This window comes from Phalacrocorax aristotelis, chromosome 6 (genome assembly GCF_949628215.1).
Source record: "Phalacrocorax aristotelis chromosome 6, bGulAri2.1, whole genome shotgun sequence".
In the NCBI taxonomy this organism is placed as follows: Eukaryota; Metazoa; Chordata; class Aves; order Suliformes; family Phalacrocoracidae; genus Phalacrocorax; species Phalacrocorax aristotelis.
This window is the reverse complement of record NC_134281.1, coordinates 54,298,907-54,317,765: the sequence shown is the minus strand read 5'-3', so window position 1 is coordinate 54,317,765 and position 18,859 is coordinate 54,298,907. Positions and strand designations below refer to the sequence as shown.

The following is an 18,859-nucleotide window of genomic DNA, read 5'->3' as shown; positions in this document are numbered from 1 at the left end:
CCTTGGGAATCTAAGTGTCTCTTCTCCATCAATGAGGCTTCTAAATTTCTGGTGAAAGTGGGATTTCAGCTAATCTGGAAATTCTGCTTGACCTATGAATACGTAGGACAGAAAGTTATGGGTATGTAAAAATGGGAGAGGGGAAAATGCTAAGAGTTAATAATGTGGATTTACATATGCCATATGCTCTTTTCAATATTACAAGAATTTTACTTATGGAATGCATACTGTGATGTTTCTATAAACCACAAGGTTGAATTTGAATAGTTAGTGCCTTAACTTCAAGCTAGGGACAACAAATCATCTTTTTATAAAAGTATATGGTACATATTTTAAGCGAACCCCTGTCTGTGTCAGCACAAAAGACACATAAAAAATGAAAACAGAAATGCGCAGGCATAGGATTATAATCTTTAACTCTGTAGTCTGAAAAACCTGAGACTATATATATCATCACTAGATGGTATAACACCTAAGAAAATACATTCCTGAACACCAATGAATATTAAATGCTCCAAACCACTACATAGTAGAGACAATAGCAATCAAAACTGTATTTTTACCCAAATACCACTCTCCAGGGCTGGTTTTGCCTAATGCCTATATTGCAGTGAATGTACATTATCTGTCAGTGCTGCGCATTCCACTGTCATTATTTCTAAATTATAGCTTGTTGGAAACTGATGGAAGAAACAGCACTATCATCCTGTCAGAACTGGAAACATAATAGTTTTCACTTTCACAATTCTATTTCTCTGTTCAACTTAGTGACCAACTAGTAATAACAGAATAAAAAGACTACATTAGCTATGCAGACAGAGGATGGGATGATAGCCAGTCAAAGGCATCGAGACTTAAAAATCTTAAATGGCAGCTTTAACATTCTTTCAGGTATAAATCTTATTGCTCTAGGTTATGCTTTTTCACACTTGACTGGTATTTTAATATTGCTTTTTGCTGACTCCACTTAATATAAAAACAATGCACAGCTGTAAAAAGAAATAAAAACGGAATCTGTTTTTGATTTTCAAGTCCAATACAAGTGGTAGAAAGGGCAACATTATATAAAACCCTAATCTAGAAATTATTTGCATTTTGAGAATGTTTGCATCTTCTTTTCTCTGTTTTTTTTCTTAGGCTCAATCTACTCTCTAAGTGTGCTTTTGTTCTCTCAAAATGAGAGGAGTACAGTGTTCATCTGGATAAAATTCTTTCTGTCTACCAGATCTTTTCCTAAAGCATGGCTGAATTCCATTGTCTACACCAGATTTAGAGATGCTCATACTGTTAGAGCTGGTACAGTTGAGAACACCCAATAATGTGATTTTTGTACTTACACAGCAATGCTTTATCCAATGGTCTCAAACCATTTTATAAATATCAGTTAATTATGTCTCTGGTGAGCTAATTATAATGGGAGTTAATAATTGCTAGTTCTGCAGCCTAAAACTGGTAAAAATATTTAGAATCTAAATATTGCAAATTGGGTATTTCCAAAGGCAGGGTGTATTGCATTTTATGTTAAATTTTTTTGGGTGGGATTTTTTGACGTTTATCATTCCTCTCAACTCTCGTTACTTTCATTTGCTACACCTTCTAACACAGGCTATGAGCTTTTTCCCTTTGTCCTTCACTAAAGCACCTCTAAGACATCCTTGGAAGCAGTCTCCACCCTCAGTCTGGGGAGGAGGGGTGCAGGGAACCCAAAAGGAATCCCACCCGGCTGCGCTCTTCACTTCCTTCTCTCCTGTTTGCTCCTCTCTCCCATGCAAGCTTTTTCCCTCTCCCCAGCAGATCTGCTCCTCTGGACCTCTCTGCTCCCATCGGGTGAAGGGGAGCTGAACTAATTTAGCACACCCCACTCATGAGGGAAGGCTCTTGCCAGGGGATTCCAGTTTTTCCAGTTAAGAGCATGAAGGTGTAGGATTGCTGGGGGAGGCAAACGCTTGAAAAAAAGTAGTCATGCTGGCATCTTTGGAAAACTTTCCCATTAGCGGTTGTTTAGTGTTAATGACTACTTTTTTCTAAGGTGTGTCGAAGTTCATAATAAAATTAATTTTTAGATCTCACTTAATTTTGTAACGAACGAGCACTCATAGTACAATCCCTGCCTATCACCCGTAGCTTCACATGGCAGCTTAATGGGATCTCAGGAGAGGTCCTCTGCCTTGATCTGAGCAAGAGAGAGAGTTTCCAGGCTGCGATGGGCTGATATTGTAAATGATCCTTTGTTTGCAGTGCTGCAGCAGAGGCACGATTTGTTTCATGTGCACGTAAAGGACTTTTGGCTGTAAGTCCACACCAACAGGTACCACATTACCAATGTTAAACAGTGCATTTCCTATAGTAATTTTCTTCCCAAAACCTCAAAGCTTTTCAAGCCCAGGTTGGAAATGCTGCATCTATTTTAAACCCACCCAGGCCACAGAGTGACTCCCACAAGCACACACAGCATGAATTGCTGTTGAATCCTAGTCCCCTCCTCAAACTACGTCAAAATACTCCAGTTCTTGACATTGGTATTTTTCTCTCTATTTTTAAAGAAATATATGTGGTATTTTAAGGCGTTAGGGAACATGCATCTGTGTTTTCAGTAACTTACTTTCTTTTGAAGGGCACAATGAAAGATGAAAATAAACATTCCTTGGAAAGCATTAAATACTGTGAAGAGATACGTCATCACAACAGTCCCCTCATTGATAAACAACAGGCCAAATGACCATGTCAGGCCAAGGAGACACAGGAGAGCAAATGCACCCAGGACCCAGGATCTGTAAAAGAAAATTAATTTTAGTAACATTACTTATGTGAATGCATGTCACCAAATCCAATATAAATATTTCAGTTCCTGCAGTTGACTTTTACTAGGTTCATATTCAAATGTAAAAATTCCTTGGGTTTAACCTTTTATCTATTAAAGAAAGAACAATTCCATTTGGTACTCTTAGTCTCCAGTGAAAACAGCAAAAGTAGATATGACCTTTTTCTTTCTCAGGAACTGCATAGGATGTCAAAACTATTTTGAAATGCAGAAGTATAGCGCAAGCCCCAGTTACTCCATTGCTTTATCTGCTTTTACAAGAGATTGATAAATCTGGCTTAGCCACTAATCACACCATAGATTTTAAGCAGTGGTGCTGCCATATGACACCAAATAATGTAACACAAATGCACAAAGGTTAAACAGCAGATTAAAAGCCTAGAGCCCAAATCTTTAATGCTCCGATAAACTCAGCTAAACTGAAGCTAGATGATCTAACTTCCGCATGAAGAAACCCTGCTGAAATGTGACAAAAATATGAATATTGCTCTACAGAATAATCTAAAAAAGATTCAATCATGAGTAGGTTAAGGAAAAGGAATTGTAGAGAACGGCACAGAATGAAAGGGAAAGGGAATTTAGTCAGTGAATTCCACATCTAACTAATGATCTTACTTGATAAATGGCTTATTATCTTCATAGCTAGAAAGCATTATAAGCAGAAAAGAGAAACAAAATTATTAGACAGAATTGAAACAGAAATTAATAAGAGCATTTTTAATTGTCTATAAAAATTAGTCAAAATTAGGAAAGTCAAAATGCAGAGGCAAGCAATTTAAAATTATAAAGGCATATAATAGTTAAAAATTCTTTAGCAAATCAGGTATCTCAAAACTAGTTAATTAAAATTAAGGGAAATCCACAATATTGACCGAGTTTGTAAAGTTAAAAATCATGCTAGAAGTTTGTTAATGTAGGGTTCTATCTTACCCAGGTAAGTCCGTATTATAGTAGCCATCACAAACACGGTAATTACTGGTGTGGATGAGAAGACAGAAAGAGGAAAAGGAAGAAAAGAGAGAGATGCTAAAGATTAGCTCTCTCTCTCATCATGCAACATGCAATGAAGCTGATACTGACCTATCTAGAACATCTAGTTCACAATGTTAGCCTTACTGACAATCTCCCTTCACCATTTTCAACATTCAAAGCAATCGGTAAGACCCTTTCACATCCAACCCTCGGTGTTAGAAAGCTGCACCATCCCTTCAGTGTCCATAACAAAAAACTTCAGTACAACATAAAGCTATACAGAATACAGTAAAAGACTATCTAAAGAAGCAAGAGCTGCCAAAGCCTTGTTAATTATATAACACATATTACTCTGCAAAAGGTCTACTGCAGTACAGCACCATGATAAAGTAAACATTTGTTAAATTAGCATGAAAACAGCAGATAATCTTCAAGTTAACAATAATAATAGAGTCAATTCTCTTGGGAGAACAGGATTATGAGTAGAAACTGCTCAGAATCCCTAAATCAAAAAGTCATTTAACAAAACAAACTTAATATAACCGTATCAGCCATGCAAACAGGAACATCATTTTTGAACTGCGTTTTAAATACAAATGAAATTACTACAGTGCTGTGGCATTTCCGTGAAACAGTTTCTTGGCACTACTTCCAGGCTGAAATTATCTAATTTTGACCGGCGTTTGTGACATTACAGCAACAATGTGACGAAAGCAGGATTGGCTCTGTTTGCTTCTAATTGACATCTGCAGTTGCTGGGAGACAATGGCATGTGCTCCTAATGGAGAGTAGCTTTCAATCAGTTCAGCAATCAGAAAATAATCATAGTTCTCATACTTGAACACAAAGCACTTACTTAATGTTTTCCAACCTGCTAGAGTCTGGTTTCAAAGTGTTTGAGTGCTTCACCATTTTGCACAATGTGATCACCAGGAAGATAAGATTCAGCTGTCAAAACAGATAAGAATGAAATTAAACTACTTCAAGTAACAGGTTGAATAATGACGATGTTACAGACTAAACAGAAACCCCGTAGTTTATTTTCAAATATGTAGTGAAACTGGGTAACTATGTCAGACAGTCTGCAAAAGGTGATTGCAAATACGGATGAGGGGGGAAAAAAGTGTTAGAAGTCCTTGTTTCACTTAGTTATCCAAATTCACCTCGTCACCATGAACCACTCATGTCCCACGCTTGTCATTGTCAGTCTAGCTCCGTCTTCCAGCATGCTGTGCTCGGCCCCTGTTTACCTTCTCCTGTCACCTCCAGCCCTGTTCCCCATCTCACTGACTCCCTCTGAGGTCTATGGTTACCCCTTTACTGTACTATACTAGTTGTCTTTTTATCACCCCATCCTGCTTCTGGAGTGTTTTTCACCTTGGCTGGTTTCTCCCTTTCTGTTTTTTTTAATTCCCTTTTGATCTCACAAGTCCCACTGGGGTCTTGAAAACAGCTTAAATATAACTGAAGAAAAAGAAAGAGAAAAAGAAACACAAAGATGTAGCAAATGCATCAAACTTAACAGTTGCATAGACATGTGCTGGGGGTGCACCCTCCTACTGCCCTCTTTCCCTTTGTAGTCTGGAGTCTGTCGAAGCAAGACTGCATGCCACTTGAAGGAAAGGACTATGCTGTCTTGTTCTTGTTGTGTCATTTATATAGGTAACACCGGGAAAGATACTGAAGGTAATTTTTTAAAGTTTTCCCATTGTGAAACAGAATCACAGGTGTCAAAGACGCTAGGTGCCTTTCTCCTATTGATTTCAAAGCATGTGAAGAGCAGAGGTAAGCCTGTAGGCTATGGGTTGCAAAGTGGTATGCAGTTAATCTGAGTAATCAGTATGTGCTGTCCTATATCATGCAGACAACTCAAATAAAATCATATATTTGCAAACAGTAAGAGCTATGTCCTTTCAGGGAGAAGACATACATCCTTATCTACTAATACAATGGTCCACTAGAAATGGCTGAACTGATGGCTAAGATGGAGAATATGCTTGGACATCCTTATAACACATATATTAGATTATAACTTCATTCTTAAAATATTCTGTATATATCTGCAACTGGTTACTGATGGAGAATGATCAAGCCCAGTGTCTCATTTTGGGGAGCCTTTGGTTTGAGACAGCATCAAAATCCTCACAATTTTTGTAACACGGGGGATACCAGTTCATACCAGATGTGTTCCTACAGCTGTGCCACAATGGTCAGAAATGTCACTCAAATCCTAATAAGAGCAGTTCTTAACAATCTAGAAAAAAGGAGCATTTTGAATGCTCTGATCAGAGTCTGTTAACAAAGACATGTTTTACAGAAATAATCTCTACTGCTAAGGCCAATCAGTTATCACTGCTGCTGGTGTCTCAAAATCAGGGTGGACAGTCTGAATTATAAAGCATTTCTCAACACCAGAACAGTGTATGACAGCTTTTGACCTCAACAGTCCTAATTCAAAGTAAAACATTTTTACAGTTGAATCTTGAGATTAATATAAAAAGTGTATGTGATATAAATAACAAAAATAAGCTTTTATAATTTATTTCTGTCTGTGTTTCAAGAACTGACAGAAAATACTTGACCTTTAAGTGGAGGTAAGTAAATGGTGTAGGTTAAGCATGTTTTCCATTGCTGCAAAATGTAATAGAAATGTCAATATCTCATGACCCTTCTGCTTACCTTCTATGATTCTTATGGTAATGACTAACCAGTTGAGAAACACTTCATTTTATCATTGTGTGCTATTTTTGACCTGGATAGACTTAATTTTTTCCACAGTAGCAAGTATGGAGCTACGTTTTGGATTTGTGCTGAAAACAGTTCAGGCATGTTTCCATTACTGCTGAGCAGGGCTTGCACAGAGCCAAGGCCTTTCTGCCGCTCACCCCACCCCACCAGCGAGTGGCTGGGGGTGCACAAGGAGCTGGGAGGGGGCACGGCCGGGACAGCTGACCCCGACTGACCCAAGGGATATCCCACACCATATGACGTCATGCTCAGCATATAGAGCTGGGGGGAGAAGAAGGAAGGGGAGATGTTCAGAGCGATGGTGTTTGTCTTCCCAAGTCACCGTTACACGTGACGGAGCCCTGCTTCCCTGGGGGTGGCTGAACACCTGCCTGCCCATGGGATGGAGTGGATGAATGCCTTGTTTTGCTTTGCTTGCGTGCGGGGCTTTTGCTCTATCTGTTAAACTGTCTTTATCTCAACCCATGAGTTTTCTCACTATTACTCTGCCAATTCTTCCCCCCACCAGACCAGGGGAAAGTGAGTGACCGCCTGTGTGGTGCTTAGCTGCTGGCTGGCATTAAACCGCAACACATTGTGATCATTTTGTTCCTCTTATCTGGGTTTTCACTGTACTGTGTAAGTTCCTTGGGTGAGAAAACAAGTTGCTTCTCTGTCTTTGCACCAAGCAAAAGACAGGGGTTCTGCATGTGACCTGACCCTCAGTTCCATGCCTTTGCAGGCAGCCTTCCTTCTTCTGTATTTGAAAAAGTTTCTTGCACACTTTGGTACCTGACATAACATTAACTTCTCCAGCATGCTTAAAAAAATGTAACTTCAATTTACTTTTTGTGAAAACAAACAGATTAAGAGCTAAAAGACATGCCTCATGCCAATCCTAACATGTAAATCAACTTTGGCTGCAACCTATGCAACCAGGAGTGCACAATCCAGTTCAGAATAGTATTTACAGCACAGCTGGAAGCTAATCCTTGCCTAAGTAGCTACCCTGGAGTATCCTGCATTGTACTGGCAACATCGTTCTTGGATCAAAAACTCATAGACATGGCTTAGCCCATAAATGTCTGCCTTATGAAACAAGAGGTTTTTATTCTCTGATTCTTTTTATGACTGAAGTGCTCGTTTGACATATGAAAACCAAAAGCTTGTATTTAAATAGTGAGTGCCCTTCGGTGATATGCAAGGAGACACGGCCCTACCCCAGAGCCTGAGCCAAGCTCCAGAGTATTAAGCAGGTTTTATGTACATACTAAGTTCTATCTGTTCTTGCCGGACTAGGGAATACCTGCACATAGCAGTTTTTTAATAGACGCTTCAATTCTAATTTAGGTACAGAACCCCAAAAGCAGCCTACAGAAATAATAATGCTGTATCACAGTAGCTGAAAAAGTAGTTCCAAGAAAAAAAGCAAAAGAAGCGAAATATTGTACTTTGAAGACAAAGTAACTATGACAACAAAGTACATGATACTTTTTTCTCCATCACTGTGAAATATTGCATAGTTTTCAGTTTCAGCAGTCAAAAGACCATGGTTTGCCACTTGTTCAAACACGCTGGCATCTCTGTTACTCTTGTATCATTATCAAAAGCCTATTTTTCCCACTTACAAATACTGTAACCAAACCTTTCTATAGATTCGCTTTTGGCTCCCTTACTGCTCTTCATCTAGAAATTTATTGTTTTGGAGGAACTCATGAGTTTAAGACTTTTGGGCATACTGCCATTTTATTACACAAGACACTAAGCAGTGAGGGAAGGGAACCTGTTGGAGAATAATTGCTTTTCGAAGGAATGGCTGAATTACTTTTCTTGGTGAGAAACACGTGGGGGGAGAAGGAAACACACTTAACGCTTTTGCATTCATTTGTACCAACTTTGTATGAGCTCTTTCAGCCCTAAGCAACCCAGCCTGAGCTCAGAGCTGAGCCTGTTGTGAGCAGGAGGTTGGACCACAGATCTCCTGAAGTGTCTGAATTGTTTCATGACTGTGTGAGGACTGAACTGTTACTGGTCTAAGCAAATGAATCTGCAGATATTTTCCAAGCTTGACAGATGACCTGAGTAGGACACCGTTCTTTAAGAAGAATGTTCTTCTTAAAGAAACACACGCAGTATGTTAACTTAAACACAGTACTCAGGGGTCACTTGAAGGCCTACATGAATGGCAAGACGGGCTTTTGAAAGCAAACTTGTAAGGGAAAAAATGAGCCTCTGACAATGACGTCTTTCTCATCACTTCATATGACATGAAGGGCTAGTGACTGGCTGGGCCTCATCCTGACTGGGCTGCATCCACCCCAGAGGAACCAAAATCTCCACCTGAACAGTACTGCACTCCTTCAGTAAAGAAAAATAAATAAATACATCATGTAAACACACACACACAACCACAGTGTATACATCTCAGACAGTCATGAAACTCTACCCTTGATAAAGTCAGTAAAGCCTCTTTCATGATGCACTTCTGAATAATCAGACCAATACTATTTTGAGGCTAAAAATAAGGATTTAAAAGCCTGGTCAGGCATCTGTTTTGGATTTGAAGATTCTGCTGTGATACCGAGAGTGACAAAACACACAGTTACAGTAGGTGGAGCTATAATGTGACATTGCTTAAAACATTAGCTGATGACAAAAAGGAAAAACTTGGATTGCTAGTTTTTAATCAATGTTTATACTAGGTTTTTGTTGCAATTTCTAAAATATATTATCCACTGTAAGAGACAGGACACTGGATTACACAGAGAACTAGCTTAATCTGTACTCTTATTTTAGAAATGTATGTAAAAGTGAAAGAAAATAATTAGACCACCTCTTAAACACCAGTTCTTACTTATCTCTTAATACAAGTGTAATTGGGTAGTACAGACTGAAAGACAGACAAACATCTACTAAAAAATAAAAAGTAACTACTTTAAAATATAAAATTTGAAGCATTTTTATGGTAATAATAAAATGCATCACCCTGGAAGACCATGCTTCTTTCATAGCCACCACAGAGGGCAATTTCTGGTTTGAAATCAGAAGGTACTGGACATGAAAAATGGTATAAGTAGGAATTTTGTCTTTCTGTCACCTGAAACCTATGTAATTTTGAGAGAGGGAGTGTCTTCAAGTCAAATGTATTTTTTAAAAAAGTGAATGTAATAACCAACATAGAAGACTAATGGACTGGAATTAGTTGCAGGTTGGATGAATTAGTAGCCGAATAAAGCTAGATATTGTAATAATTATGATAAATGTTCCCCTGTGAGCAATAGATAAATACTGTTTATCAAGTGTCTACTATAGGAAGATATCCCCGTATTATTTATATACATAAACTTACTAATACAGTCGATTTTCATATGCCGAGCTAGATTATGTGTGCATCTGTATGCATACGTCCACTGCCTTTGGTTAAGTAATGCCTCAACCTCAGTGAAAAAACAAACTAACTTTCTTGCGTTGATGAAACAGGATATCCTAGGATTTTTTGCTAAATCAAGCTTTGGTAGCCTAATACATTGGCTCCACCTGTGAGAAGCGAACTCCAGCAGTTTTGGCCGAATTACAGTCAAACTAACATCACCCATTCCTTGGATATGAATGAATATGGATCTACATAGAAGTCAAAATACTCGGGCTTTTCTGACCACAGATTACAGGAGTGCACTGTTTGTTTTATACCCATCAACGTGCTCAATTGAATCACGTCTGCCTGAGCTTAGCAGCTTAAAATTCATTCCACACAGCCTGCAGTGCTGACATGGATATGATAAGACAGAAGAACAGAAACACCACTCTGAAGTAACCTAGCTGAACTGCACATGTTCTGACCCTTTTTGAACTCCCCAGAGCTTTTGTTACCTGGCAAACGCAGCTCTAAAACTGCTCTTGTATCTCCAGATCTTTGCTCTTAGCCATGCAGAAGCCTATTTCTCCCTGGGACTGGCAGCGAGAGAGGGGCTCTCTGAAGAAGGCTTCTAAGTGAGTGTGCACGCTGAACTCTTACTGAACTGAATTAATTATTAAAGATGCAGATGGAGCTGTCCAAATGATAAGAACAGCTCCTGACGTATCATGATCCAAGCTTTCATTAAACCATTTCAGGCATACTAATGGTTTCCCACCGCTCATTACTTACATGCTCTTTTCTCATAGATATAATAACCCTGGTGCCCAAAGGCATGACAGGGTATGGAATAGTGAAATTGAAAGTTCCTCGGAAGACGTACTAAAGAACTTCACACCTCCTCCCTATACTTCCCATCCTTATTTTGCTCAAACCTGTATACAGATGGCAAGTGCAAATGCTTATAAACTCAGAGAAAAAATTTGTAAATTTAAGTAGTAAGCAACTTTGTCAAAAAAGAGTTTATGTGCACTGACAGTACTACTAAACTGGGAACTGTAAAAGTGATTTGATTAACATGTTGAAAAGCCTACCAAGGTGAAATTCTTACATGCGGCTGACATGGGTAAGCTATACTACAAATATGGCTCTTCGGTTACACTGCACATGACATATTTTTCAGCCATTACACTTCTCACACTTCTTCCTTCAGTCTCTCTTGCTTTCTCAGTTGGGACGATTAGAGGGCAAAGCAATTGCTAGAGAAGAATTACTCCCAGGAACTGTGCTGTGATTGCTACCTGCTGTTTCATATTTTTGAAGTTGGGAATACTGCTCCCAAAGGCCTTTCGCATCTCAGCCTAAATGATTTGCTGGAGGATAATAATGTCATGGCCAGTAAATAATAGTGAACTATGTCTGTACATGGTCAATATGATTAAATGTCCTTCACCTCTATTCTCACTCTGACCTGGTTATGAGGAAGTGAAAAAGCCGTCAGCAATGCCCAAAGCTTCCCATGTGAAATGTTATTTTAAAGCAAGGGAGAGAAATAGAGGTGACTTAGCAAAATACTCCCAGTAACAATAAAATAAAAAGCTAGACACAAAAAGCAAAATTATCACCACACAATCAGTCTTGAGGTAACTGAACTATTGTGGCATGAAACTTAGAACAATTTCCTAGTAATGACTACAACCGCAAGAAACAACTTTGTGTTGAAAAATATTGTCTGTAGTATTGAAAAAAAGAAGTATATCTTTCCATTTTAATTGTAGGTTTAATTGAAGAAGAATCCCTATCATCCTGAGACTTGATTTAATTTAAACATATTTAGAATAAATTCTGTACAGTTATTATGGTCTATACTTACATCTTACAAGCACTGTAATTCTTCTAATTCAGCTCATACACACATGAGTTTTGGTATCCATGGCTATTTCTTTGAAAATATGCCAACGAACTCAAACAAATTCTGTACTGCACCACTATCTTTTCTTAAGTGACTGCTCAAGGATTGAAATAGTTTTTGATATAAACAGAGAGTAAAACTAGCCTAAATACATGTAAGCTTATTTCAGTATTAAAGGTACCAGGAAGGAATAAAGTACCTACAAAGGACTGGCTGGGTACATTTTTCATAGAGAGTTCCATAATTAAAGTTTCAGTTTATTTTTACATGGAGAAGTAATGCAAACTATAAGCTACAGAAAGTGTAGAAACAGTGCCTCTGATGTATACATTGATAAAATCGGAAATTTCAAAATTATGCCCAATGCGTGTATTTCAAGCTGAAAAAATAGCAATGACAAAATACAATTCTTGAATTTGGAAATTCAAGGGAACTGAACTTCACAACTCCACTACTGTATAAAGTCAGGGGAACAAATAACTCTTCAGACTTTCAAAAACATGAAAACAAATTAATTCATCCTTCCAAACTACCAGCAATTATGAGAGAAGCTCTCTATGTACGTAGGCTATGTCCCCAGCACCAGCCTTCTAGCATATTTCCCAAGTATAGCCAGGCTTTAAAGACACTGAACTAGCAGAGAAAAACAAGGTGAGCCAAAATGCACATCTTGCATTCACTTTCCTCCCAAATTCTAAATTCCTACGTTGTGCAGTGTTGGTATTATTAGTCTGAAATAATAGGGAGATGTTTTTCCCCTGTGTTGACAGATAACTATGTGCTTTTTACCTGAAAGCTCTCAGAGGATGGATAACTCGCGTATGAACACAACATTCAATCTTCAGCGGACAATGGGGCACACAGCTGTGGGTGTGCAGACGGGTGTGCATGCAGACAATGGCTTTACTCAAACGGCTGCAAGAACGTGTATATGCTTTCTACTGGTTGCATAATATTCTATTATTTATACTAAAACACATGAACTTGCATCTCTGACATACATTACACGTAGCATAAATATACACAGAAGTAGTCACGGAAAAATACGCGTATCCATATGCAAGTGCATGCACAAATACTGTGTAAGTGTAATGAAATATAAGATTTATTTAATTATCCAATGAGTTAGAACACCCTTTTGAGATAATTATGTTGGATAATTAGCAGTTAAATTCTGGAACGTGTACAATAGTGACTCAATTCAAAGCAATAATAATGGTTCCTTTTAAAAAAAACCCTGTGTTTAGTACTTCACTGATTTTTCATATGACTACGCATGTCAATACGACCTTTAGAGTTCAAGCCATTAGGAAAAAATGGCTATGCTGAAGTGCCACCACAGCTTTGACAATTAATCATTTGGTCAGCACTCTTTAAAGATTTCTAAACATTTATATAACCATTGGTCACATTACAAATTGTTTATAGGCATTTTCACAAAATGTCTTGTAAGTAAGGATGGTATTGACTGATGTTATTCAATCTTTTCAGCTTTGCTGTGAGGCAACATAAAAGGAAAAGAAAAAACAAAGCTCTTACCAGAATAATAAAGGTAACGGGTCCAATGAAGCTCCAGATAAAATAGTTATCTACATGGAGCCAGCAACTATAATGGAAAAAAGAGAAAGAAAAGTGAACAATTGCACGAGCACATTGGTCCAATAAATGGAAAGTGCAAAAATACTTCTTAAGCTATCATTTTGCCAGTAAACAACGATAAACATTGCACGGTACCACTTAGTCCATGGACAATTTTTCCTAACCTGAAACTCTTCTCATAAGCCCCGTTTAATAACCGTGTTGAACTTGAAAATACGTCATCAGGAGTAGCTAACATGTAAGAAAAATCAAAACCAAAACGAGCGCTCTCTCTCCTTTCAGTCAAAAGGTTTGGTCACAGGTGCTATCATGGACTAATGAATCTAACATCAGTAAATATTTTTCACAGGTTTTCCATGTAATCTTCAAAATCTGCTTTTAACTTTATATCATAAGCAAAGTGCTTACTCCTGAGGAATACAAGACAGAAAATGTTCAGATGCCATGTTTTGCTGAAAAACAATATGGTATAAATAAAATGCCCCAGCTGGGAGTTGAACAGTAGACAAAGAATACATATGATACCCGAATAAATGACGTGTAAACCTATTAGGGCCGCCTTCGTTTAACGATTCATTTTCATATAGCCCAGTTCCCCGCTGAATTGTCCTTATTTGTCTTTCATCAGTAGCAAAATCAAGCAGCTTTCTTGTAGTCAACAGTACCTTTCCATTCTGTAACTAATTTCATCAAAGGACAAAGTAAACACTATTGGAAAGCAAATCTATGCCTCCAGCAACTCAAATCCTCAGAAAAGTTTTCTGTCTACCTCCTGTCACTTTCCACACAGATATATATGTGTTTTTGTGAATAAAAAGCAGTGGCCAATTTTAATCCTGTTCTACTCACCTGATAAAATATATCGAAGTGAAACATGTGGCTTGGAATAGTGTACTGGCATAATTCAGGACAAGAGGTAGCTAGAGGGGCAGTTTAACAAAGAGACCTAATGAAGCATTAGCTTAAAACTGGGTAGTTAGGCCTGTCAGATACTTTAAGTTTAGAATTTTTACTTAATATACATTTGAGGCCAAAAAGTTATTTACTTTTTCAATTTGTTTCAGGTCAATCTTTTGTGTTAAAAGAAAGACCATAATTTAGAATCGGTCTCTCTAGAGTACAAATCCTCTGAACCCAGAGAATTACAAAAGACTTGATTGTAATTTGTGCACAGCATTGCCATTCTCTTACCAATAAAGCTTTCAGATGGTATTTTAGTCTGTCAGGGACCCTCTGACAGCTAATAGGCTTTAAAAAATTATTCACTTGAAAAACACTCAGGTCACTTGCAATTACTTACGCTTTCTCTGTTCCGTAGCTCTTATAGTCAATAGCTGCTGAGACACCAACTACTGTAGCAGGGAAGAGGTAGCCAGCAACATAATAGTACTTCTTCCTAGAATATTCACTTTCAAATACTTCTACTAACATTAGATAAAGCTGCACTCCTTCTAGACACATCCAGGCAAAGGCTGCCAGGAAGAAAAAGTGTAAGAGACCTGCGAATATTGGACATGCAATCTGCAAAGAAAAAAAGAAGGATGGAAATATAAACCACAAAATCTTCACATAGTTACATCTCTAATTAAATAGTGTGCAATAGAACAGCATATACTCCTGCCAGAGACCTTTCACAAATTCAGGAGCATTTTCCTACCTGAAAACATTCGCTGAACATTTGAAAATACTTGTGTGTGCTCAGCAGCCACAGAAAGCAAATTAGCTAAATAGTGTGAATGAAGATAAGGAAATCGTGCCCTCACCACCCAGTCTTCAATTATAGAGTGGATTTTTCAATTTTATAAACAACTCTTTAATTTTGAAACTGATACGGTTTTAGGACTTACAGTTCAGATAATCTAAGACATGAACAGTTGGCTACAGATGCATAATGTAAAACTGCTTATTTAAAATTATGAAGCGGCCATCAAGCCATTTTTATCTGCTGTAATTCAGAAGTTTCTACTGTCGTAACAGAAATCAATCTGAATTCTCTCCCCTTTGGCTGAGTTCAGGATGAAACTATACTGAATTATTACATTTCAACCCAATGAATCATTTCAGAAATAATTTCGCCAATACTGCCAAAAAATCCTGCATGAATGTGCTGTGTAAAAAATGTGTAAATATATAGATAAAGCTCTGTACTTGATACATCTACTAACATCTATAACTACCTCTAATAACTCTTATTTTTTTTATATATACACACACACACACATGTATATATATACAAAAAGGTAGTCAATAGCTGCTGAGACATATGAATATACATAGAAAACATATATATATATTCCTAGTATGTCAACATTAAATTTCATCTCCTCTTTCAAAAGTTTAACCACCTGCTTCATTAATAGCTGACATTTCTCAACTGAAAATGAAAAACATTGCAGTAAGTGGGAAATTAAGGCCACAGTGATATTTTTGATGGATGTAAATAATATTTATGAACATGTCTATCTTATTTTCACACTGAGCATTTATTTTGGCCTTGCTGTGTCAGAATGCTGAAAGCTTGGCAGTGTTGTCATGTTTTAATTCAAATCCATTTCAAACAGTCATTTCAGAGAACAAGATCGGTACACACAGAGAAACCTTACCTTGTACTCCGTCTTATCGATGCCTATTAGGAAAATGAACTCAGCAATGAATAGGTTGATACAAAGGTTCTTGTGAATAGTGTTACGATCACTTTGCAGGCCACGGAAAAAACAGAATGTGAAGATGCAGATGGCCAGGCAAACAAGAGAGATGACAATTCCCACCCAGGTGATGACAGTGAGGAGCAATTCGTGCACTCCATCTTTGTACTAGAAATAACCAAGAATGGAGAAAATTAATATGACTCTTTATGAGTATAAACAAAAACCTATTTTCACAGGTAGCACCCACAAAAGTCACTTGTTCATTCCATGAGATGGGCAAAATGTAGTCAGTAATTTCTCGGTCTCAGGCCAGCTTCCCAGAAGAGCAAGAGTAGGGTAAGAGGAAGAGGAGCAGGTCTGAGAGAAAAATGTGACTGTTTTAGCCAGACCAGATAGCATTTTTACTTTTCCTATGGCTCACTAAACTTGTCAGACAGGAACAAGTAGAGAAACATAACATTTTGAAAGTGCCATTAGGCTCTGATGCAAGCAAAGAGCAGAGCTTTCCCCGGGACCTACTGCAAGAGTTAATGTTCTTTCCTACAGACCTGCAACTCCAGAGTGGAGAAGAAAACAACAATTTGCACACCAGCTAGGACAAAATGCAGAATATGTTACACGTGTAATTCCAGCTCTAATCTCACATTTAGCTACAGAAGGTTCCTTGCTTCAGTTGCAACAGAATCACTTTTGTCACCTTGCTATCTTTTCAGTGACCTTTCCGAATGCAATGGCTATATGAGAAGTCTCTTATCCTTGCAAATATTGCACGCTCCGGGCCTCCTCCCAACATCCAGTAAGCGCTTTAACTAGACAACAAAATTTCATAGTATGAAGAAGCATTTAAACAACCAGTATGGAAGGCCTTTGACCTTCCTGCTCTAAGGAGAGCTGGCGCTTGTGCTTCCAGGGAACAGCCTGCACAGCTTCCCCTGCAGATACTCTCCAGCTGTACTGAAGGGAAGCCTGTAAAATAGTTATAATGCTTGTCAGTAACTTTAAAATACGACTTGGAGTAAACTCGTGCCTTTCCTTGGTTTTCTTTCCTGTTACTTTGCTTGTAACTTTACGAGTGAGGAAGGAAAGTGCTACAGAAAGCAAATTGCTTTGGAAAGAGTGGGTAGAAGCTATAAATACTTAAGAAACTTCAGCAATTTTGTATCCTGCTAAAAATTTAAAGCTAAATCTTTAAAAGTTTGTTCCCTGCTGATGGCTAGAAACGCCATTACCTACCACAATTTCCCGATGAGCCATAAGAATTGCAAAGTTGGTTAGGTGGCTGCAAGCACACGTCGTATGAGTTTTATTTGTGTCAACCAGTTTGCAACCTTGAGTTGACCAGTATCCCATCATAGTCCTCTCGGAGTAGTTCCAGAAGGAACAATTTGCATTGAAATAATTGTCAGGCTGGGAGATAAAAGGATAACAGAAAATGAGCATTTCACACACTAAGATGGCAATAACAATTGTTTAATATGTGTAAAGGGTAATTTAGATTAAACTTTGCATGTTTCGGACAATAAAGTTTTTCATCAGCAAAAATGTGGACTATGTTATACAAGGAAGACATCTAGTTTAAAAGGGACTTTATAGTCCGAAACATTCTAAAGTGTAGTCTCAATTACTGTAGACCCAATTTTAAACAATTACGATTTCCATCTTACGATTTTATACACTGATGGTACATTATAGCCATTTTTGCCTTCTGCAAAATTAGGACTGCAAATTTATTCTGAAGGTATTTTTCCTGTAATTGAGAATTTGAAAATATGACCTTTTTCCTCTGAATCTCACCTTTGGTCAGGCCAAAGTATTGTGAACAGGGAGCAGGAAAAAGTTAATCTCTCAATGCCTATTTATTTTGATGAAAAACAGTCAAAATAGATTTACAAAAAGAGGCAAAATGAGAGGAAAATCCAACCGTATTTTCTCTGTTACTGAAGTGATTATTTACTTTCCCCATGTGAGACATGAAAACAGAAAGGACCAAAGTAATGAGCAAAGAAACACATCAAATAAATTACCATGAAGAAAATATACACAAATTTAAAGTATATCAAACAAAGATATAATACTTTATTCTTCACTGAATTTGTATAGGTTTCCAGAACTTGGTCCAAAATTAATGTAAAAAGTTAAAGCTTCATTAAAACTTGCTGCATCAGACCATCGAGAATCTTAACAGTTATTTTCTACCCTGTTACTGAGGTAAGAGTTAATTTTCAGTTAGAAACAAATTAGTCATTTACATTTTCATGTTGATTACTGAATTAGCTTTCATTAAGAATACACTTAAGTTCTAATAATCACTGAACCAGGCTCATTTAATTTTATGTTCATAGACTTAACTAAGCTTGTGTCTCTGACCTAGTCCAACATTTAAAATTCAAATGGAAAAAAGGTTATTTTTCTGCATTGCTTTCCTCTCTTGCTGATTTTATGACCTTCCCATTAATTCATTAGCATAACTCACATCAATGTGTTCCAGCGTAAAATGCACAGGATCAGTCAGGTACACGCGGCTAGACTCCTTGTTGATAGAGGCTGCAATGACGTGCGAGTTGACGGCGATCGTGCTATTCCGCCCAGCAAAGTCGCTGCCTAGCTTTATGGTTGCATTTTCAGTACTGAGAAAACGCCCCAAACTTTTGTAAATGATGAAAACCAGTTTTGCTAATCCTACAAAAGAACAAAATCCCATCATCATGCCACCGGGGTCTGTGGAAAGACAGCAACCTGTACTCTAATGAACTGACAATAAAGCATCTCTGAACAGAGAGTTGTTTTCAGGCTATGGATTTGAAGAAAAACACCCAGGTACCCAC

The 18,859-nt window shown here is 37.8% G+C and overlaps 1 protein-coding gene across 15 annotated transcripts in view; it reads right to left on the bottom strand.

Moving 5' to 3' along the window:
• ADGRL2 (adhesion G protein-coupled receptor L2) overlaps window positions 1-18,859 on the bottom strand; it is a 162,922-nt gene that overhangs the window by 10,067 nt on the left and 133,996 nt on the right. For all 15 annotated transcript variants that reach the window (XM_075098003.1, XM_075097992.1, XM_075098002.1 and 12 more), the window contains 7 exons: window positions 18,508-18,713; window positions 17,268-17,441; window positions 15,990-16,199; window positions 14,687-14,907; window positions 13,327-13,393; window positions 4,650-4,741; window positions 2,603-2,771 (listed from right to left, as the gene is read on the bottom strand). In XM_075098003.1, coding sequence (XP_074954104.1) covers window positions 2,603-2,771; window positions 4,650-4,741; window positions 13,327-13,393; window positions 14,687-14,907; window positions 15,990-16,199; window positions 17,268-17,441; window positions 18,508-18,713 — 1,139 coding nt within the window. The remainder of the gene's footprint in view (window positions 1-2,602; window positions 2,772-4,649; window positions 4,742-13,326; window positions 13,394-14,686; window positions 14,908-15,989; window positions 16,200-17,267; window positions 17,442-18,507; window positions 18,714-18,859) is intronic.